Source organism: Takifugu rubripes, chromosome 17 (assembly GCF_901000725.2).
Source record: "Takifugu rubripes chromosome 17, fTakRub1.2, whole genome shotgun sequence".
In the NCBI taxonomy this organism is placed as follows: domain Eukaryota; kingdom Metazoa; phylum Chordata; class Actinopteri; order Tetraodontiformes; family Tetraodontidae; genus Takifugu; species Takifugu rubripes.
The window spans coordinates 12703673-12727089 of record NC_042301.1 but is presented as its reverse complement, the minus strand read 5'-3'; the positions used below and the strand labels follow the sequence as shown (position 1 = coordinate 12727089).

General features: G+C 46.8%; 1 protein-coding gene across 4 annotated transcripts in view; it reads right to left on the bottom strand.

The window, feature by feature from the left end:
• Positions 1-200: 200 nt before the first annotated feature.
• The window catches only part of fbxw7 (F-box and WD repeat domain containing 7), a 58060-nt gene continuing 34843 nt past the window's right edge, over positions 201-23417 (bottom strand). For 3 of the 4 annotated variants that reach the window (XM_029850506.1, XM_011612962.2, XM_029850507.1), the window contains 10 exons: positions 14842-14924; positions 14331-14472; positions 11676-11810; positions 9998-10121; positions 9728-9864; positions 9121-9234; positions 5577-5758; positions 4367-4592; positions 3813-4023; positions 201-2538 (listed from right to left, as the gene is read on the bottom strand). In XM_029850506.1, the coding sequence (XP_029706366.1) occupies positions 2270-2538; positions 3813-4023; positions 4367-4592; positions 5577-5758; positions 9121-9234; positions 9728-9864; positions 9998-10121; positions 11676-11810; positions 14331-14472; positions 14842-14924 (1623 nt within the window). In that variant the 3' untranslated portion in view covers positions 201-2269. Of the gene's footprint in view, positions 2539-3812; positions 4024-4366; positions 4593-5576; positions 5759-9120; positions 9235-9727; positions 9865-9997; positions 10122-11675; positions 11811-14330; positions 14473-14841; positions 14925-18349; positions 18973-23417 lie in introns of those variants that run through there. The other variant, XM_011612963.2, reaches the window with a different exon arrangement.

Here is a 23417-nt window from a genome sequence, read left to right as displayed (position 1 = left end):
GGACCCTCGTACAGCAGTTTGTAAATGACAAACGGGTCCACACTCTTGTTCATGTACTAAAGTTCTTACTTTACACCAAACTTTTGTTATTAATGGGTAATTGACGCAGCGCTAATGTGCACGTTTTAAACATTACGTTGCTCGTCAGGTTCCTGTCGCATGTTTCCCTCCCGTTGTGCTTAAAATTATTCCGGCCTGGATGTTCTTAACCAAATAATTTGCTTTATTGAACATATAAGATGCCTTCACACAGGTAACAAAAACAGACGACTGATATGCTTGAAATGGAAAAAAAAAAAAAAAAAGAAAAACCCACATTTTTATTGCACTTAAGTTATAAGAAAATAAAATTCTAAGTGAATCAAACAAATACACAATCCCTTTAAGTTCTTTTTTTTCCGTCTGTTTTCTTTTTGCCAGGCAGTTTACATGAACTGGAAAAGAAAACAAAAACACCTGCAACAAATCTGATTTCTCAAACCAGATCATAAATTAAAACGGAGGGAGAGAAACAACAAGAGGAGATGTCGGGAGATTGTTTTTTTTTCTTTACTTTTTTTAATATACAGTGTTATACCACTTTCACAGTTCAGCTCGAGTTGTGACTCCTGGAGATTGAGACGATTTGTATTTGGCTACAATGTTCCTGTTCGTCGCCCTTCCGCGGGTTTTTTCCCCGCCGGCGGTCCCACGTGTCCGCGGCTGTCGTGCGCGTTAACACGAAAGGCTCCCGGCTGCTCCACCTGTCGGCTGATTCGTGTGAAGGTCTCCTCTGTTGCTTCGGGACAGCATTGAACGCAACGACAATCGCGCACGTACAGACGGCTCTTCCATTCATGCGTTCAAACCGACTCATCTGCCCGTTTCTCCTTCCCCGCCAGCCCCGCGCGGCGTTTGTACATTTCCCAAAAGAACAGGCTGACAGAGCTTTGTCCCGAGGAATGTGTTTACAAGTTTGCCCGTTAACGCGCTAACACACGCACTCATGCACGCAAAACACACACGCACGCCGGCAGCGTACATCCCCCTGGCTTCCGCTCTGCTGGCGATGCCGTCGGCTCCCGTCGGACGCGCTTCCTCCTCTCAGCCTCGTAGAGGCACGTTTGGCTCAAGTTTCAGTGGCAAAAACAAAGAAAAATAAAGCAAAAACGTCGGATGTTTTTCTTTTTTCGTCATCTTCTGCTTCGTTAAAAGCTCGATTTTGGAGATTTGCCTGGGACTAAAACGTCGCAGCATGTAAAAGTTCCCTCACGCATTTTTTTTTTCCATTCGTCTAGCAGCATAAATACAGTTTGGCCACTGGGGGGGGGCAGAAGAGATGGGGGGGGACGGGAGGGGGGGGATCAGAGGCATTGATCCACAGCGCTTTAACTTCCTGTCATCGCAGCACCAGCGCCGAGGAAACCGCATTAGCAACATTGTGGAAAAAAATTCTGGACAGCATCGGTGTTTACGTGGAGACGGAGTTCGGAATCGCAGAAACGTGGGAGAAAAAAAGTGAGGAAGAACAAACAACTGGGGGGGGGGGGGGGGGGGGGGGGGGGGGGGACCTTTGTGACAGCAAACCTGAACAGAGCAGCGTTTTAATACTGGGATTTGTTGCTGTTGGCAACTGAGGAGGGAAAAAAAAATCCCCTTTTATGATGAACCAAAGACAACTTGAAATTCACAGTTGTGTTTGTGTGAAAGGAAGAAAGAAAAGAGGGGAAGTGAGCAGAGAACAACAAAAACTGAAATGATCGATGGAAAAAAGATCCCTCCGTCCACTTCAGGTGTAAATGTGGAGATTTAAGTCTCGACCAACCTTCCTCAATGGTCCAGTTCTGAGTGTGACTGTGGCAACTTAAGGGGGGGGGGGTCAAAGGGTGGCTGTGTGTGCGTGTGGTTGTGTGTGTGTGTCTGTAGGGGGGGCGTCTTTTAAAAAATAATATATCTCTGTACATCTAAAGAATCTGCCAGGCTTGAGCAGAACTAGGTCTCTGTGTGCGGCCGACCCGGGCTGAGCCGCCTCTCAACAGTTCAGTCCTCTCAGCTAAACAGGGGACAGGATGGACACGTCCCCCCCCCCCATGGGAGGGGGGAGCTGAACATTTGAGGGTCTGTGGTAACATTTCCTCAGAGGTGGGGGGGCTGGGGGAGATGATGTTTGAGGGCAGGACAGGTGGATTCTTTTTTTTTTTTTTTTGGGGATCTTCGACGCCACCGAGTGCCTTGTCTCCCGCTCTCGTCTGTGGTTCCTTCTCTCCGTCCCTCCCCGTCACGTTCCCCATCACTTCATGTCCACGTCAAAGTCCAGCACCAGCAGCTTGGTCTCCTCTGTGCCGTTGCGGCTGCCCACCGCGCACACCAGCTTGGTGTTGGAGGCCCGGATGCGCCACACCACGCCGCCGCTGCCCCCGCTCTCCAGCGTCACCAGGTTCCGGATGAATTCGCCCGTCTTCAGGTCCCACAGCTTCACGGTGCCGTCGTCCGAACTGGTGATGACGAAGTTTTTGTTGAACTGGAGGCAAGTCACGGCGCTCTGGTGCTTGTGGGGCCCTGCGAGCAGACGGAGAGGCGGTCGTGAGACAAAAGGAGCCCGAGGCCGAGCTGGAAGCTCACAAACTAAAAGCCCGTTAAACATCTGTGCGCTCCTAAATTTAATTAGACTTGGGCACCAACAGGAAACAGGAGGTGCCACCAGCTTATACAGACAGCCACAATAAAACGTGAATGACTTTCTGCTTCTTGCTGACAGCACAAACAACATCGCAAAAGGAAAATATCTTCCAATACCAACTTCATACGAATGTGTTGCCACAGTATCCTTTAAACAGCCTGTTCTGGGCCTCGACATCACCGCAGCATTTCTGGTATTTATTTATATTTTTTATTTAAAAAGGCAGATTAAGTCTAAGGTTCCATCAGAAAGTGTCTGTTGTGCTGCCGGAGGGTGTCGGGGAGGGGCTGCGGCGCACATGCCAGGACTCGGGCCCGTCACCGCGCGACGCTTCCCCTGCCTTCGCTGTCTGTTTGTGACTGTTCCCCAGTGCGGATTTCCCGGAGGGTTTGAAAACGATATCTTAATTAAATCAATTAAGGCCATGCGAAACACAACCAAGAGCGGGATCGAGTTTTCCGCCAGAGCGGCTGTGGCAGACATTTCATTCATCTTTCGCTTCCATCTGCGGAAGAAACGTCTTCAAATCAAGCAGCTCTTTGGATCTTTAACTGCTCTGTGATCAGATCAAAGGCAGTTTCTCCCCCAGCGTGGCCCTGCACCCCCCCCAGCACACCTCCCTGTCAGCCACGTTCCTGCCTCCATTATCAGGGAGAAGCCACCATCTGCATCGTTACCTATAGCAGACAGTAACGACCTTGTTGTTGGGCTATCATCAGAAAACACTAATGAACGGTAGAAACTGCCCTCCAACCTGATTATGTGACCTACAAAGTTCCCCTGGTCTACACGGCAGCTTCAGCCTGCCCCCGATTCTCTCTTCAGACCCACATTGGGCCATCCTTTTGTTTGTTGGAGCGGCACGGAAGAATGTGGTTTGCTAATGAGGGCATTTAGGGGCGTGGCTTAACTATTCATGAAGAGATTTCCAACTTCCTGTGAGGCACCGGCGTCGCTAATGGAGTTCGAGCTGCACACACAAAGGGAGCGGGAGGGCGAGGCGCCGCCTCGCACAGACATACAGGTCACGTAGTCTGGGATTAACTGGACTCTCTGGACCCAAACCAGTGATCCATGTTTGTATTTCTATGTTTTCTGATGTAAAAAAGATGTACAATTAAGCTGGTGGATGTGTGTTCCAAGTGTGGCTCACCTTGAAGCGTTTGGAGACATTGGCCTGTCTTGATGTCCCAGATCTTTACAGTGGAGTCTGCGTTGCCCGAGACCAGGATGTTGTCCTTGAGCTCCATGCCGCTGGTGAGGGACTGGTGTCCTGTTAGCGTGTGGATGCAGTTCCCCGTCTCCACGTCCCAGACTCGTATGGACGTGTCCAAAGAGCCGCTCACCACATGAATCCCATCGAACTAGAAGGGAGGGAGGATTAAAAAATTAAAGTTTGGCCTCCAAACTTAGCTCAAATAACAGCTGACACCACTTTGGTTCCATTGACAAGATGACACAAATACATTTTATTGATCCCTGAATCTTTTCAGTGTCCCAATGACGCAAAGTGATAAAACTGCCTTCTTTTAGATCTGTTGGTATAGCAACCAAAGTGTGTCGTTACCACACAGAAGACAAACAGATGTAAACACAACTTACACGTACAGAAAATCAGGTTGGAACATGGAAGTCGGGAAGATAAGCTTCCATATCTGAAAAGCTTTTTTCTATATGCAAGCTCAATATTAGCTGAAGGCGCCTCACCTGTAATGAGTACACTCTGTTGGTGTGGCCCTGCAGCGTGTGGAGGCAGGTCTCCGTCTCGGGGTCCCACACTTTCACCATGAAGTCGTAGGCACCGCTGACCACCCGCCGGCCGTCGTACTGGACGCAGCGCACGGCCGCCACGTGGCCCATGAGGACATGTAAACACTGACCGGTCTCAATATCCCAGACGCGCAGCGTGGCGTCGCGAGAGCCACTGACCACCCTGAGAGGAAAGAACCACTCAGGTTTAGAACTTTCCCACACTCAAGATTAAATTCTATATCCCGCACAACATTTCCCCGCACATCCTGACAGCTTTATTGACAGAATAATGAGACACAAGTACGCTTGTGTCCTTTCAAATGTCTGAAAAAGTGAAATATACAGCGCTCATTCATGTTCATACTCGAATGTACGACAACACCCTTTCAACTTAAACATCCACCCCCGCGGCAGTCTGTTCGCAAGATTGGAAAATGAAAGACGCATAATGGGGAGAGGAAGGAAAATCCCTTCAGGCGAGATAATGAGTCAGATTTTTCAGGTAAGAACAGTTTGGATGCGAAGCACAACATCTCGCCAACACACAACGGCACAGATTAAGCCGAGTATTCCTCCACACCTGGAACTACCCATCCCAAAAATTCCTCTGCCTAAAAGTGAGAACAGTGAATCAGGCATTGTTTGTTCCTCACAGGGCAATGTGATAAAAATCAGCGACCCGATATTTACTGTATGCTAGCAGTTGCTCATAATGCCTGCGGTCCCCGAGGCAAAAGGAGCACTCTGGGTCCGGAGCTTAATGCCGAGTGGAAGGGCAAGCCGTTCGGTGTAGATGGCTCGCAGGGTCTATTTATCATCGGGGTGGCTACATGCTCACTTTCACGGATTTAACGGCATCTTATTGTGCCGCCGAGTTGCTCTTTTCCTCGGTGGGAATCGCTTGTGAGTTGAACAGGACCAGACGTGGGGCGTCAAAGCTGTTCAACATTCTACCCTTTGATAAGAACTGAGATAACGATTCCTTGTGTAGTATTTGTACAGTTTATATATCTTAAATAGCCCCACATATAGGTAAAAACCAGGATTCTACTGAAAACAGCACATCATCTATAAAAAAATTTTTTTTTTTAAATCACAAAAGTAACTCATTAACGTCGTTCAGCCGGCCATTACCAAGGGAGTCAGCGTTGGGATTGGCTCCTACCTTTTCTCGTGTAGGTGCATGCAGCGCACTGTTGAGGTATGCCCGTAGAGGGTGTGGATACATTCTCCCGTCTCTGCGTTCCAGACCTTGAGTGTGCGATCGGTGGAGCCGCTGATGATGATGTTGTCTCTCATCTGAGATGACCAGACGCCGCCCGTGTGGCCCACCAACGTGCGCAGACACTGAAGAGACCACAGAAGAAGAACATTCTTGATCAGTGGTTTCTTGAGAAGAGCTGATCCGTCATTTCAAATCTGCTGCCGCTGCGTTTGTTCCGCGGGCCTCTCGCATGAAGGCCTGACGTACAGAATACACCGATTCATCTTCATCACCAGCGGTAGATTACTTATTGATCACCACAGTTATAGAAATTGTTCTGATCAATTGAATTTGCAGCTCCGCGACGTCTCGTTTGTCCCCAAATGCGACTAAGCAAACTTTAATTGGAAACATTCGGGGACAGGAAGACTGGCGGCCCCCCATCCACCTCCTGCCCGCCGCGGTTGGTCCCGTCTGTGTGACAGCGGAGCGCGGCGTTAAGCTGTACAACATGTGACCTCCCCCTGACGGCGGCTGATAAGAGCGGTGAATTGTGGCGTGAGGGGAGGACGAGGCTGCAGCCCGCCGTCCCGCTCCGAGCTGTGATAAAGGGAATCACTTCATTAACCGTGGGCCAATGTGGCATGATCGTACAATCGACCTCGCCGCGATGGTTTATTACCCTCGCTCCCTTTTTCACAGCTGTGAAGAGAATAATGGTGCAGCTGGACGAACATTTAACTGAATTACTCTTAGTTCTCGATTAAATTCGGAAGAAACGTGAGATTTCATGCATTTTTTTGGCAGTCGATGTCGGCGATACCTGTTTTTCTTCTGTAATACCAGCTTTATTGTGATTCCTGCTTTGAGAATGCAAGGGCTTCCTGCTCAATTGTGGGTGAGGTTTTAAGAACAAACACCACACTGTGTGATTGACTCACGCACTGCGTAGGAACAGAAAACACCTGAAATGAAAGGCAGGAGCTCCTTTATCTCTGAAATCAAGGCCATCCCGGAGAGTGATAACGATCCACTGAGCGACCTTTTCTGAAAAACATTTTCAAACTATTTCATGCTCAGTTAATGAAAAATGCTATTTAAAAAAAGACTCTACTCCGACCCTCCCAAAAAAAATCACTTGGCTTCGGCAAGAATTACGAGAGTCATCTTGGTTTAAAGCACAAAACACCTCCACCACAATAAGAAGACATTTAGATTTTCCACTTCCCCAAGCTGCTGATTTAAGGAGCGTCCGCGTTTATTACCTGCAGAGGAACCCACCCTCAAACAGAACCCCAGCCTCTGCTGTTCGATACAGAATCGGAGGACAGATATCCAGACAGGCCGCGCAGCTGCTGCTGGACACTTCCTCCTCGTTCTGCCATCTCAGATCTGCCTGACAGCTGTGACTGATGCTGACAGGCACCGCCAAGGACACGTTCTGCTCTATAAAGCACCAGGGAGCCACCTTTGCTGCAATGAGATGTGTGCAGCTCTACGCGTGACCAAGACGGACGTCTTTCACCGAGGCTGGAGGACATGCAAAGACAAAGGTCCGCTGGAGCCAAATCTCACTACAATTTGAACAAAATATTTCATTTTGTACCACAAAATACACCATCGAATCGCCACTGTTCCACTTGATCACTTTGAATATCCCAGTCTGCCTCATAAAAGGGGTTAAATCCAATCCATCTAAAAAAGATATTTCAAAAACAAGCAAAGACTGGATTCTTTAAATGAATGATGCAGTGTTTAGAAATGGTTTTACTGGAATATATGTGGTAAAACGGGAAGAGTGTGAAGTGAGAAATGATGTAACACCACTCGAGACACCCTCACGCCATCTCATCACATGGGGGATCTTTCTGATTGCTGGGAAATGAACGCAATTTCTTGGAAATAGAAGCGCTCAGGGGCCTAAAGAGAGGTGTCAGTAGTGTTCCAACTCTGGATCGTCTCATCCTTCCTGTGATTAATTCATTTCTGTTGGGGCAGACCCTCCTCCTAAAGAACACGCTGCAGTCGCTGGACCTCGAAAACTAAGCAGTGATCTGAAGGGCACATCCTCGTTCCTATGCGAGGACATCTTTGTCATGAACCAAAGCTGACCCTATTGATCAGACGCTGCGAGACCCGTGTGACGGTGTTAGTGCCTGAGCTGTGGAAGTGTACCGACAGATTGCTCTGGAGTGGATGGATTTATGAGAGGGATAAAAAGCCACGCAAGGTCAAGGCAAGGTCGGGTGACGGTGATATTTGCATTGACGAAAGACAAGAGCAGCGGACCAAGAGATGCCACCCAGAGTTCACGTACAGAGATCTAAAGAGACAAACTAGCAGCAAAGAAAATTACTCAAATAGTAAAATAAAGCGCAATATTTTGATGGAAGCAGCTGCTTGTGATCTTGTCGTACGTTGGACTTTACAGCCTCGGCAACGACTTGACCCGAAATGGATGACTTGGTTTAATTGCCTATTCTTCTTGGGTGAGGCGCTCTCTCTGGCGTTGGGAGCTAACAGAGATGGAATCCAGGGAGACGCAAAATTCCTGCTCGGCTTCTCTTCAGAACGAACGTAAACAAACAATACGGAGACGGATTAACGCTGTGGAAAGCTCAGACGATATCCCGAGTGTCTGTGATGTAAGCCTGAGAGCGCGGTGGCTTCATGCAAAAACAAAAAAAAAGGAAAAAGATAATGAGCCTGCTGGCGATGTGACTCATCAGCAGCAATATGGAGGCACCGTGGCGGTAACTCAAGCAACTTGTCATCCGGATATTAGTCTTCGGGTGAAGGGGAGCCAAATCTACTCCACGCCTATCAGATGACCTTGGCGAGATTTGTTCAGATCAGCAAATGTGGGGACTGATATGCGTGTAATCTCTGGCGGGCTCCATGCCAATTTTACTATCTGTATGAAAGGAGAGCTCTGCGGTTTATTGTGTCCCACAGAAAGACAACCCGCAGCACCGCCACCATGCTGAATATCAATTTCTCTAAGAACCCTTTGAGTTTTTTTAATTTTGCGAAATCCTGTCATTAATATGCCGAGGACGCCGCGGCACGCAGCGACAAAAGAAGGAGGGTCGTTTTGCGCACAAAAAAGCACTTTTGAAAATGGAGACCAACGCAGAGGCGTGGAAGCTTTGTGATTTGCAACAATCTGAGGCGCTCTCCTCTACGACGACACAACTGCTGCCGCGCTCTGTAACACGCTGCGGAACGCTGCAGCATCAAGGCCTGGGCGACAGCACCAGCTTCAGCAGTGGATACCAACACTCCTCCAGACATGTGCTGTGTAATAAGTCGGCTAAATGGCTGATATGTGCAGCAGGGATGTGGTTTTTTTGTGAAGGAGCGGATGGTTTTAATTACTCCCACTTCACAGAGGGAGCTGTGCAGACAGAATGGTGGAAAAACTGTCTGTAATGGCATTCAAGTTTATTTAACCGAGGCGCTGACCTGCCCACCCTCGGTTCAGCGACGCCAGACGCCAACGTACCTTTCCTGTAATGGCCGACCAGACTTTCAGCGTGTTGTCGTCAGAGCCGCTGACAATTCGGTTGCCGCAGAACTGGAGGCAGGTGATCACGTGGTCGTCATGACCTTTCAGCACCTTTGAGATGGGACAGATAGAGAGGAGAGGATTCAATAAAACTGGACAGGAAGGATGGGCGGATGCAGCATGACAATGAAACTGGCGAGGACTGAGGGCAGCGGCGACGTGTTTCTGCCGCTGCTTTATATCAAAGATGAGATAAGAAGGAAATGTCATCAAGTGCTGCAGGGGTACAGTTCTTTACAAAGACCCGTCTGTGTATGTGTGTGGGCGTATGTGTGTGTCGTCTGTTCTGTATAGAACTGGCTTACAAGTCTGCCAGCTCAGCAAACACTGTATATGCAAAGCAGGAAGAGTACAGTAGCCAATTTTACAACCGTAGTGGCCTAAAAAGACCCGAGGCTGTCTGCAAAGTGCAGAACGCTGGCTGTAGTATGCTGGTCATGCATAACTCAAACTTTCAAAGAGGCAAAATACAAGTCGAGGCTTTTTAGTGAACGAGAGACAGCTCCATCTTCTAGCGCAATGCTAAAAGGGAGGAAAAGGCTACCTTTGGGGATTTGAGGTCCCCTCTCCTCCAGTTGGTGTCTATTCTGTGCTGCCTGATGTAGGCACATTTCCACGGGCTGTGGGTGAAGCCGGGTTTGACAATTTTCCGCTTCTTGAGGGGCAGAGGCTCATCGATGCCTGCGATGAGAGACAGGAGCAGAGGTGAGTCGCAGGCTCTTCGTTTTAAACAAACAGCTCATTTTAAATAACCAGGTGCTGCCCACTGCAGCCTTCTCCCTCTCTGCATCTGTAGCAGAGAGCTGAGGCTCACCTTCTTCCCTGCATTTCTCCCTCCATAGCAGGTTGTCCTCTGCTAGAATGCGCCAGTAGCGACACGTCTGGGCTGCCTGGAGGAGGTCCTTGGGTTCCAGGAACGACAGCACGTACAAAGCCAGCTGTTGAAAGACAAAGGAATGTGAGGTGTAAACGGAAAAGGAGACACAAATGGAGCCATTTATTCAGCGCGGCAGAGGTATACAGAATAAACATTACTTGGAAAAGGCCAAGTTTAATGACTCAAGTGTGATAATGGAAGCCGACATCCCAGCAACAGTTGCGCAGTGCAAACCTTACACAATATTAATCTCATAAATCTAACTGACAGGGGCAGACAATGATTATATCACAGAACTAGAATATACACTCTTCAAAAAAAGCCTCAAATATATACAGATACAGCTCAGTATCCAAGTCAAAGCCTGTAAATAGATCCCAAACTGAGGGTAAAACTAGTTTAACTGGAGAAAAACATACATTTGGAGAAAACGCCCAACACACGTCTGTCGAATGTGTACTGATGTGGTGGATTAACCAGTAGGAGGGGAAGGATCATGTGTTCATTTAAAAGGATGACACGTAACCTTTGGGTAAATATTGTTCTTTTATTCTGTTACAATATAATATGATAGCGGCAAAGGACACGCAGCAGTTGTCAGGCTCAGAAGGTTTCATATAACCAAGTCGGTCCTAATTCTACACTTCTTTTATTTCTCTGATGTTCTCGATCAGTTAATTGATCTCACCCCTGAGGGTCAATGCTCCTGTTGACTGGGAGATTAAAGTGGTTAAATGTGCTCAGAATAACCGAATTAACTGAAAATCACTCAATTCCTTACGATTTCTCTTCAAGCAAATTAAGACTTTCTACAAGCCGTAGAAGTTGGACTGGAGTTGTTTCTTCAGATATGTTTTCAGACTTCAAAATCACCGGAAAATGATTTTATAATCATTCTATATATTATGTGCTAGGTTCCATTTTCCCCAGACGGAACTCAACACCAATCCATCACCTGAAAGCTCATTTAAACCAGGAATCATCAGCAAGCTGGAGGATGCTCTCAAAGTTTCATAAATGGACCTCAAAGATTGCTTTTAAAGCTCAACACTCAGCCCTTCTGCGGTTCCTCTCCATCGTTTCTCTTTCAACTGTATCTATACTGTGGCCATGGGGGATTGTCTGTTAAAATGACTTGACAGCACCACCCAATATAAACCCGGCAGCTTTGCCAGAGTGAAGAGACGGGATTATCAAAAGACGTGGGATGGAACAGGATAGGAAAAAAAGGGGAAGGGAAAATAAAAGGGGCCTCTTGTGCTGAGAGGACACATGCTGCTCTCGTATAGGTTTTGAAGTGAGTGGCAGTGACACCTTGAAATCTTGCATCCAATTGCCTCATGCTTGACACCGTCACAACCCCCCACCCCACCCTTAACATCACTACATGCAAAAGTGGATGCAGTGTGTTGGGTAATGTGGTACAGTATTTTTTAGCAATAACAAAGTTATATAATGTGGTACTCATGCATATTTTGCAACTATTGTTATATCATGTAATTTCTTGATACCCTAACTTGCTGGTTTTTTGTGATTCATCAGTAGATGTGATGCAATGTCACCGTAGACGCAGTAATGTTGTAAAGATGCCACATTTGCAGACGTAGGGACCCACCTCTTTGGGCAGCAGGGAGATGAAGTCTCGCTGAAACTGCGGTTCGATCACCTGCATCATGTGCTTGACTTGCGTGGGCTCGCAGCTGTCGATCAACTCGTCCAACGCCAGCAGCTTCTCTGGGCCGGTCCAACTCTGGAAAAGAGAAGTGATTGGTCAGAGTCACGGGGCACAAACCCAGCAGATATAAAGCTCGGATCTTGGAATACACTAGTGAGGGACAGAGGTCTCCAACGGGCTCCTCACCTGCACACAAACACATTTCAAACAGTTTATTCTGACACCTTTTCCTTATTTGTTACCAGCCTCGGACAACTTTCCTGCCCTGTGGCAACTTTGCTATCAAAGGTGGCAAAACCGAAATATCAGCTCCACATCTGGGCAGATGCACCCAAAACAGCTGTAAATGGGCAGCTAGAGTGGCTGGACGGTGTTGTGACACTTTACTACAGCGGTGCTTCACTGAGGCGTGGCAGCTACACAGACCCAGGTTCAGTGTGTCCAGCACTGACGTTCCCTCATCGAGCTGCTCCAGACACCTGCCCATTTCCAACAAACAGATTAGCAGGAGATGTAAACACCCTGAATCAAATTCCATTAACAACGGGCGCGCTTGTTTCTCCTGCTCGAGCGTTCAGGAAAGCTCTGCTCCGCACATTGCACCCGAGCGGCCACAGTTGTTTTTCTCAGCGGAGCGCTGAAATCTATCAGTGATTACAGGCTTCGAGGTGGGGTGGGAAAATCTGCCACACGCAAACTACCTGTAATTTGGCAGCTAAAAGCCATCGCCAGGAGTGATGGGTCTGGATGTAATCAGAGGGTGTGGAGACCTTCTGCATACGACTGCGAGGAGCACGACGGCTACTTGCGCGTCACATCAATTTCCAGCCGCAGATTACTATCATCACAACAGAATTCCTAAACCAAAAACACTAAAGTTTCACAACCTGAAATTGGAATCTGAAATTAGACTTTTAGTTCCATTCATGGCACTTTCAAATAGATGCCTTGTAAATTTTAATGTTCAGTAATTAGAAGTTGTCTTTTTTTCACCTTAAAATGTTTCAGCCATCTCATCTCTAAACACAAGTCAGTCAGGACGTTTTAAACCTAAAAGCGCTTTTGAAGATATCTTAATCCGCTGATTCACTTGTGCAATTAAAAAAAAGACAGCACCACCTCGCCCCAAGGATGACTGCGAGAGCAACTACAAGTGTCAAACATTTGGTATCACGGTGCTGATCCCCAAACACGCAGAGAAAAGGGCTGGGCTCAGTGCTGCGGAACCCTTAATCTTTAGATCGGCTAATCGTCGTGACAGGCAGCTTATAAAAATTCACAGGAAAGTCAGAGTATCAGCTGATAAAACCCCAACTTAATTTCAGGGAGAAATCTTTAGTCTTAAGTAAGGCAGTAAAAAAAAAACAGATTGAAGGAGATTTGTGAGCTACTAAGAGACTGAAATTTGACTCATCTTTTCATAATAACGTCCCGGCCTTTCTTCCTTATATACATTTGTCCGTATGGTATGTGTTGACGTTACAGTATATTTTGTTTATTCAGGTATAACTGTGACACGAGTGGTATAAAGAACGGGGCCGAAGGCATAATATCCTAACATAAAAGTATTGTTGCGCAGATAAAACCTGATTCATGTTTAACATTCATTTCAAATCATTAAATAGGCTGGAAGCTAAGTTCTGAGGTCGTGACAGTTAAGAAAAACCACCATGGTTTAATATTTTTTCCACGGAAATGAGTTGCTCCCCTAATCCAACTTTCTTTACAACAGCGAACAGGCACTTTCCCTAAAAATCTCATGCTCTTCCTTAAAAGCAGCATTTGACTTTGGCATGAGTCTGTGTGTCCTTGTGTTTGTCATTTAAGATCTCAAAATAACCCCAACAGTCAGCAGGATTCCGTGGGAAACCGTCTCATTTAGCTACAACAACATGCTGTTTCATCGCGCTGTGAACAGAACGGCAGGCTAAGACTGGACAGGGGAATTTATAGAATGTGCATTTTGGGTTTGGCTGCTTAAGAAAGACAGTAGCGTCACAGCAGCAGGTCAGGCCAGAGGGATAATGTGCAGAAAACAAACAAGGGTGTGACGCGCTTGCCCAGTTCCTCTAGTATAAGGAAACAAAGCACCAAATATTGAAATGATGTGCAGTTTTCTTCAATTTGGAAATTCTTTAATTCAAACCCTTCATGACAGCAGGCTATGATTATGTATTAAAGTCAATCTGAAAGGGATAATTTTCTTCTTGATCAAAATTATGTCTTCTATTGTAATTTTTAAAAAGAAATTGCACAGCATTAAAAAAAATTGTTAGCAATAGCAATTAAAAATGACATAATAACTACAGTGGCACACAGAGGGCAGGGGCTATTTTTAACGCACATGATCAAAGAAGCACACGGCGACCTCATACTCGCGTTTTTAGTCTGAACAGGTACGGCTAATTCCAATTCCACGCTACAGTGCTTATGGTAATGTGGTGGGCCAGAACAACAAGGCTCCAATTATCTGCTAGACTAAGTGAACATTGATTGGGCGCAACATCTGCTTTTGGACGTGGTTTTGTTTGAGGTTTCAAGGGAGACGACCCCCCTCCTCCCGGGACAGGAGAAGTAAGAGCTCCCTGTGCTTACCTGAAATGTTCGGAGCCATTCTTGGAGACCTGTGGGTGGCTGGATTGAGGTGATGCGTCGTCTCTGTTGCCCCTGACCGTTGGCTGTTCTGATGTGGCCAAATGTGGTGGGTGTGGCTGGACATGGGACAATTCCTGTTGGGCTGTAATTGAAGGGAAATCGTTCAAAACACTTTTCAGACAAGACAATTGAGATCCCGAGAGCATCATCAGTGCTCCAAATTCCGCTCACTGATGGCAAAAGGTAATGCTGAGAGTCCATTTCATGATTGATTCATTTTTAATGGCAGAGGAAAGTGAGAGGGAGTGGGTTACATGGCAACGTTTACAGTTAAGTGCTTGTTTTGGTCTGGAGTTTAAAGTGGCTACACGCGAACGTGGGCATTAAATATTCAAGGTGGGAGAAACATCTGGAAATGCTGGTGGAGCGCAGCGGATGTGATGTGACCTGAAGCACCACTCTCTGTCTAGACAGACGACACGTGTCTGAGCGTCCAACTTAAGCTGTTTACCTGGAATACTCCGGGCCTTTGCAGGGCTTTTTTCCTGAAGGGAAAGATCGGACCTCGGGGCCATGGTCCAACTTTCTCTTCATCTGAAACGAGAAACAATGAGGGTGACAATGTTTTTCCACGTCCCTTCTATTTCAAGGCAAAAGCCACATTTCAGTTTTCAGAAACAAGCTTAAAATTGTTGTTAACAGGCTTGACCGGGATCTTAAATTCAGTTTTATAACTGCTCTATGCAAATAGGGTATTAAACTTTAATAACTAGGCCTAATAATCAATTTATGAACATGTTCTGCGAGAAAGAAAAGCTCTACCTGAAGATGCGGCTCTAAATTATGAGATAGTAGGATACAAGGAAGAGGCAGCCTCATAATCATAATCTTGATTTTCCATGCACACGAGTAGTGATAACAGTGATCCCTCTGCAGGCACACACGCCATAATATCCGTAGGCAATCAAACGTTCACACCTAAATCTCTGAAGCATGCAGAATGTTCGTGGACACAAAGCTCACTGTTCCATTTGGAGAGGGCACGTTGCGAATTCTCTGGCACCGAGTTTTGATTCACACCGACAGTGCGGAAAGGAAAGCAAAAAAACGTCAGTTCTTTATCACTCTTCATCACCTGAGTGAGCACACACCATCCTGTCTCCTTTAGCACATACGCTGCGGCTGACACAAAGGACCCTGTGTTAGTCTGGGCACGCCGGTTCTCTTCACCCCATGCCTGCCACTCTGTAGTCAAGGCCCCCCTCTATACTCAGAAGCGATGCCCATCTCATCGTCAGTCTGTCAAGAGCAACAAACTGAATACTAAATCATCTGGCCAAAATAAAATATTCATCGTGAACCGCTCTCTTTTGTTTCTTTTTATTATTTCGGATTTGCATCAAAGTTTAGGGAGGGTGGATCACATTCACTCAGACTCAAAGTCCAAAGATCGAATTTTGCGTGAAAAACATACACGAATTTCTTAAAAGCTCGTCTGTGGAAGGGTCGGATCTTTGGCGCGGAGAGACACGACCTGTACTGGGCAATTCTCTCCTGCTGCTGGGGACTGATAATCGAGAGGCTTTGGAACATTCGCCCACATTTGGGACAAACAGTTCTGTTGTGATCCATGTAATTGGCCTGTAACCGTGGTGTACCTTCCACAGGAAAGCACACAAGTGGACGTTTGACTCCGCGCTGTCTGGCTTCAACCTGGCATGATTATACGTCTGCCTGGTAATTTAAGAGCAAAATAAACAAGTTGACGAGCGCGAGCCGGTCTTCTGGGTATTTTAGCCTGAGGCAGATGCTTATGTGCGTATTATTATCTATCAAAACAATACTGACTGAAAAGGGAAAAAACAAATTAGAAAAGCTGAATGGCAAGTAGGATATTACCAACTGCACACGGGAGCCTGACCTTTGTTTGGACTACAGACTAAACCGCTGAACCCAAACAATGGACACAATCAGGGTGGGTTTCTACAGGCGTGTGCACATGACTGGCATGCCAATGTGTGCCATGCTTGGAGAAAAGACTGTTGTTGTTTTTTTTTCCCAATTTCCAGAACCAGTGGATCAATAGAAGAGTTTTTCTGATGTTTTTTTTTAATCTTTTCTTATTAATAATATATGTTAAACACTGCTAACTTTGGAGTGGCAAAACAAAACAAATCCTTACAGGTACACAACATGCTTTCAACCATTTTGTATTGTGTATTTCACAGCCTGTTAGCTCGCCAATTAAAATTTCAAAAAAGGCCTTGTAAGACTTTCCAGGTCTTAGACTCGAGTGCCTTGTTTTCAAAGCAGTGATCTCACTGCAATGGCAGTTCAGTAGCCAGGGAGCGCCCGTGTGTGTGTGCGTGTGTGTGTGTGTGCGTGTGTTGGATGTGTGCGAGGAAGAAGGCAAAGGGGTGGGGGTGGGGGGTGGCTGGCTTTAAGTGTGTCCACTAGTAGGAAAAACCTCAAGGAAAAAAACAAAAACGTGTAACCGGGCATCTCCTTGTGTTTCAGCCTGGGAAAAAGTAACCAGAGAAGAGAAAATTGCAAATCACTACACTTGTAATCAGTCCTTCCCTCCTTCCTCTTGGCTTCCGCCTTCCTATCAGCCCAAAAGAATGACAGATGGATGAGACGGGGAGTTAATGCTATTTTAAGGACAGCCACAACTCTTGCAGCATGGGATTCTCCCCCCAAACACACTAAATCCTTCAGCCTCCTCACTTTATAACAATCGCATTTTTCAAACCATTTGGAGCAGCAACAGGAACTGTGCATCAATCAGCGACACCCAGCTCCTCTCTGTTTTAACTGCTGCAGGATGGGGAAGGAGCAGAAATTACACCCAGCTAACCCACAAGTGCGTGTTTCAATAATTCAGACTCTGTTTCTGTTTCTGTCAGCGGCGTTAATGAAGAGACTCAAGGGGCTGGCGTCAAAATCCCCATAATTTAGTAGGAGCACATCCGCAAAATGGATGGAGAATACAAATGAGTTGCAGTTCCTTTCAATCAACATCCACCCAGAGACGTTTCCAGCTAATGACTAGAGGTACCCGAGTAAACGCTTCAACACTGTAAAAAGTGGTCAGAATCTGATTTTATTTTTTTTTTGCCGGATGTTTTCCCCATTTTTGTTACTACTCTCCATATTCAAATGAGGCAGCGCGATCTTATGGCTGCCGGTCGGCATGATACAATGAACATCCTTAAGGATATTCGACCTCCTGCAGTCTGACACAGTGACCCATTATTTGAGGCTGGAGCCTGGGGCCAGAGAACAGTGTCAGGGGACAGGCTCCTTCAACAGGCAACGGCAGCCTGATCACACGCAAGCATGCCGTGCAGCTCCTCTGGTCAGTAACCACTGCTGCATAACGTCGAATCATAATAAACCTGCACAAGAGGGAGGATCAAAGGGGGGGGCACGGCTGCTTTTTAACCCTGGACAGAGCAGATCTTTAGAAAAGTGGAAATGTGCACGTTCCTAACACAGACTGGCCAAATTGGTAGAAAGACAGAGCATGTTAAAGGATGGGAGGACTGGAGCTACACAGGTGCAAGGAGCGTGAAGCCGACAGAGAAGCATAATAAGGTCCCCAGCCAGCCCTTTGAATGCGCAAAGCATGAGAAATATAAACAGATTTTTATCCAGCGTTGCGGAATTAAAGTGCCATATGTGCCACAGCAGTAACCTCGTTCGCAAATCGCGCAGCAACGGCGGCTCTTTAAACAGATGAAGTTGCAATAAAGGGATCGTGCGTCAAATCACGACGTTTCATCCTAACGCAGCGCCGTTGTACGGCGGCGGAACGCCATATATGCACGGGCAATTAAAGCGGCGTCTCCGGGGGGGGCTGTTCCACCGCTCCGCATCCTCCGCAGTCGCGGCAAAATCTGCCGTAAGCGGCGCGTCAAAGATAAGCAGGGCGACGCGAAGCGAAGACGGATAAAACGAGACGGGAGATGTGTTAGAGGTGACACGGGCGGATCATCGCCGGCGATGATCCTACTTACTTTGTAGAAAATCATCTTTAAAGTGCCGTAGAACCCCATCCTTGAACTTCGGTGTTTTCCCTTTTCCTCTTCGGTGACAATCGGTAAAGTCCAACTAGGAGTGCGCGCTGGGGAGACCGCGGTGACGATGTGAGGGCAGCGTACTCGCAGGTAAATCCGTCCCTAATGTGAACATGCTCGGGCACGTCACCGCTCTGGTGTGCATGCGGTAGATTTCTCCGGCAAAGGCATTCGTTGGGTGGAAACAGACACCGAGAATTCTAACAAACTCAGCCGCGTAGAGGCGACCCAACGGGGGCTCGGTCGACGGGTGAACAATGCGATACGACGGTCCCGGAGGCGTGTGCGCCACCGAGAAGCCTCACCGAGCGGGGAATGAAACAGATGAGGGAGGAAAGAGAGAGGCGAGGGGAGAGAAAGGGGCGGAGTGGATGAGAGCGCGTCAGCGCGCAGAGCAGTGCCCTCTTCCTCTTCACAGGCGCTTCTAAACGGGATCAGATTACAGCCTCCCTGGTGGAGGCGGCAGGAATGGTGCAGTCCGGCGCACGGCGCCGTGCGCGGCGTCTCCTCGGTGAGCCGGACGGCGGGGAACAGGACAGGACGCGTACCCGAAGAGGCAGCAGGGAAGTGGGGGCGTACTTGAGCGAGGAGGGGTCCGTCACTTGTTACAGAACCATAAGGACTCCCCCCTTAATATTCAGTGTATGCGTAATCCTCGCTCGTGAAACCCTCTGGAAATTAAACTTCACTGGAGATGCAGCCTTAAAGAACTAGAGCCAAAATATTCGCATCTTCTTTTGCATTATTTCGCATGCCCCGCAACTAGTGTTGAGTAATAAAGAAAAATGGAATTGTGGAATTTCTGGTAGACAATTAACTCGGAATCCTTCAATTATATTCTCTCGGCTGTGCTGCATTTAAAGCTTGAAATCCCCGTGAATAGACCAGGGGAGGAAAAGGGAGTCGGCCATTACGATCTATACAGCAGCAGAGTGAATGCATCTGCCCCTTTGTGCGCAGAGAACATGCCAATATTTGCATTTCAGTACAGCAGGTAAATGGAGGCTGCACCTGTAGCTTCTTAAAAATAACAATATAATTCACCACCTGAAGATGGCAGCTGAGGCTTAAAATGTGGACAATAACTGCTGTTACAGGGGATGTGCACTATTGTAAACAACTTATTCATTAGCCGACTGTGACAAAGAGGTGCCTGTTTAGGTAATTTGGTCAAACTGAGAGCAGAGTGCTAAAAACGAAACCGCATTTCTGACCAAATAGTTTTGAATTGTTGTGCATGGGAACAAATAGAGACATAAAACTGCATAAAAATATGAGCACTTTGAATTTAACTCTGGGTTCCCAGCGTCTGCGCGTGCCACAACATGATATTGTCCTCCTTTTAAAGTTTATTATAGATTTAACTCTGAACAATTTGGGTAATACCGTGACTTTAATTTGTGCGTCGACCCTTTTGACCCCACAAGACACTGGCATTAGATCACAGACCCAGGAGAGGTAATGAAAGGTCGTGGGAAGGGTGTTATTCACAGGTAATGGAGGAAGGAAATCTGGAAGCTTTCCACACACTCCCAGCTTACACCTGTAATTACAGAGTGACCTGGCACCGGGAGGAATTTTGGAGCTTGTAACTGAAAGCACATCTTGGCAGTAGGACGCCGGTAAAACCTCCCACAATGCGCGAGCCATGCAGCGAGTAACATTAGACATAAACTCAGACGTGGCGCGACACTTTCTCTGCGATCCTAAAATCCTAATAGGTTTTCGCACAGTAATCCTACACAATAAATCCCGGGACTTTGGGCTAAAATGAGGTTAGAGAAGACGTTGAGGGACTTGACACCCGCGGTGCAATTCAAACACCGCGTGGCAGATCAGACGGAGCGGTCCCAGCTCCGTCTCTGTGTGTTTAAGGTGGCCCACATGGGAGAGGTCTGCGGCCGGATCAACCTTTACACGGCGCGCTGGAATGCTTGGCATGCGGGACGAGCTGCACTGTGTCCTTTGAATAGGTTGTGGTCTCCTTTGTCGTTCTCCTTCTGCCAGTTTGTAAAGTATTAACCACAAACCCCACCCCCACGCCGGCGCTCCCGCTTATCAAAACCAAAGTACTTTTGCGGTGGAATACGCTTTATTTCAAACCAACTTCAGTTTAAAGGCATCTTTGGCCAGACAAACATGCTTCTTTTGCTGTTTTGTCGTACCCATGAGGCAAAATAATGCAATCGTCTCATTTGGCACAAATAATACGTCAGGTCAAAGCTGCAGCAGCTAAGCCGGATATTCTTGGATATATATAAAGGCTAACCATAGCAGATAACTGAATAATGTCGGTCATGTGTCAAGAGGAAAATGTCTCTTCAAACCCGGCTCGATTGAGCAAATGTTTAATGCGAGGTGGTGAACTTGGAGTCGACAAATACCTCTTGGGCAGTGACGCATTGCTAAGGAGATCTGCGTTATTGTGCGGCCGTCCCCTCAATAGTTTTTTCCTCCTTTTTCTTCCTCCCCTTGAAACGGTAGAGCGCGAGCCCCATCCCTGGCCCGGGCAGATGCGAGGCGTGAGGAGGAGGTTTGATGAATAAGGTAACCATGGATCGTGGCATTTTAGTAAAGGATAATAATGGCATTATCTGCCTGGTGTTGAATTAACATATCCTGCAGCCACCCACGCGACTGAATCATTTCAAGTTTGAAGGGGTCAGGTCAAAAAAGAAATTAAAGCGAGGGCCACTGGTATCTCCCCTGTGACATCAATGGGCTTCTTGGAAAATAAATGAAGAGAAGAGGTCAGCATTTGCAAGTATTGGCCATTACTTACAAAACTGTTTTAAGCCACTCAAGAAGCCAAAGCTTTTTTTATAAAAGGGGAAAAAAGGGAGCAGTGAGAAAACTCTGAAGTGATAGTAATAAATGGGGTGAAATGAAAAGGACAAATGACAAATGCTCAGTGAAAAAGCAGCTATGACTTGTCGCTGTTGTCCCACACAGACACCAATGTATGGGAAGGAAGGCTGGTGCTATGTACACATCACAACACCCGAGCACAATAATACCAGACACACAACCTGGCAGACTGCAGTCCCCTCGGAGGAAATACAATTTCAGACACAGTCACTCACAAAGCCTCAAAGACAAAAGCATCGGTACTACTTTGTCCTTGAATTTGTTAAACTTGTCGTGCTTATGAAGGAGCAATTAAGGGCCGCAACAATTCCCCATCAAGAGGAGCTCGGAATTTTCTAAGTCAGGTTCCTCCACATCACACCCTCTTAATCAAGGGTTAAAAATCAAAGAGAATAAAACTGCAGCTTTGGAGGAGTGCGACGTGCTTCCTTTGCCTTTTAAGGAGAACAGTGCTGTGAAACAGGACGGCTTCCATCTTAAAATGCAGAGGAATCCACCTTCATTGGTGTCACACTTCTGCAGAGCCATAATTTTATTTTCTTTGATATTCAACTTTTGGGTTGCGCAGGTAGCTGTCTGTGGGGCTCATTAGCATATTGCAGAAATGAGTGAGACAAAAAGTGGAAGAGGTTTGGCGGACAGAATATATATGAGGCTCTAGAATCTAAAGTCTGCGCCACCTTTTCTCACAGCAGACGTCATCGGCATGACGTAACAGGAGGAAAAACTGCATGAAAAAAGTCAACAGGGCTATTAAGGTTTTCCTTTACCTCTAATCCTTCTCCATTCTGAGCTGCGGTGTTTAATTCCCAAACGAGACCGATATGAAAATGTGTGTGATGAGCCAGGTGAAATTTGGCCGGGGCTGGCGTCAACATTTACACAGAAACAAATAAACCACTTTAATCACGCAGAATTATTGTTGTGCCTCCCAGATGAAGCAGAGCAAGCCAAACCGACCTGGACGAGTGCTGCCTGAGCCCTTCCAAAACCCACCTTTAGGCGTTGTGGGTCGCACAGCTTCAAGTTATTGGACAAAACTGTCATGGCTGCACATGAAAATGGCCGAGAACCCTTTAAACCCGTGGCAGATGATGAAACAATTACCATTCCTCCATAGTTTAGCCACAATCCTCAGGTTTTATTAGCAGGGTGAACAACTCGGTTTGATGTCAACATCAGTGCACAGAACGCAATTATACACCCACAGTTATCGTAAAGTCTGGAAGGAGAGGTGTGAATTTTCCAGGTCTCAGGCAATGAGAGCGGAAAGCCTGGCCCGTTGGAGTTTGGAAGGGAAAAAAAACACGTTTCAATTATTACTGGAGGGAGCTCAACGGGCTGCTGGGCTGTTCAGACTCCCCTCAGAGCGTGTTTAAGTGACTTACCAGCTCATTTTTCATAGAGGTTTTTTTTATCAGGTTACAAATGTATTTTTCAAGTGCCCCCATGTCTGATCAAATACTAACAACATTTTTATGAGCTGCAGTTAATGTTTTCTTGTTTTGTTTTTAATACCATCAACCAGGACATCTCCAGAATTGATAACTCAATAGAACATCTGAAAAATAGGACGGCTTGTTTGTGGCAACGGTTCGACTTATGTTATGGGGGATAGGATATTTGCTTCGATATGTTCTTGTGTGAAGAAAAGGCCAAACTGAAGGGGTGAGTGAGAAAACACCAGGAGGGCTCATATGATTAATAATGATCTTATTAACTGGAGACGGAGCAGTGACAAAAAGGGATCTGTAGAACATAAAGTTGACATATAACGTCCGATGTCAAACCATGTGATCGTTGCTGGTGACACGTCAAAAGTGGAGGCTCTTGTGTGAAGTGTTGTGGGATTACAGGCAGAGTGGGGGCCAGAAACCTCATTTGACTGGTATCGCAAATTGATTCATAACCACAAAGTCTGCGAGTGCACGTGCACAAATCTGAAAAACGAGCACAGTTTGCTCTCGCTCTCACCACTTTTGTCAGTGGTGCATGCGGAACGATCGTCGTGTCGCATGTCAAGCTGTCCACGTTCACAGTGTCCAAACATGCACAGCTACACAGCCGGAGGCGACTCCAAACACCACGGAGAGGAACAAGACTTGAGCACTTGTACATGAGAACCACCCAAGCAGAAGTT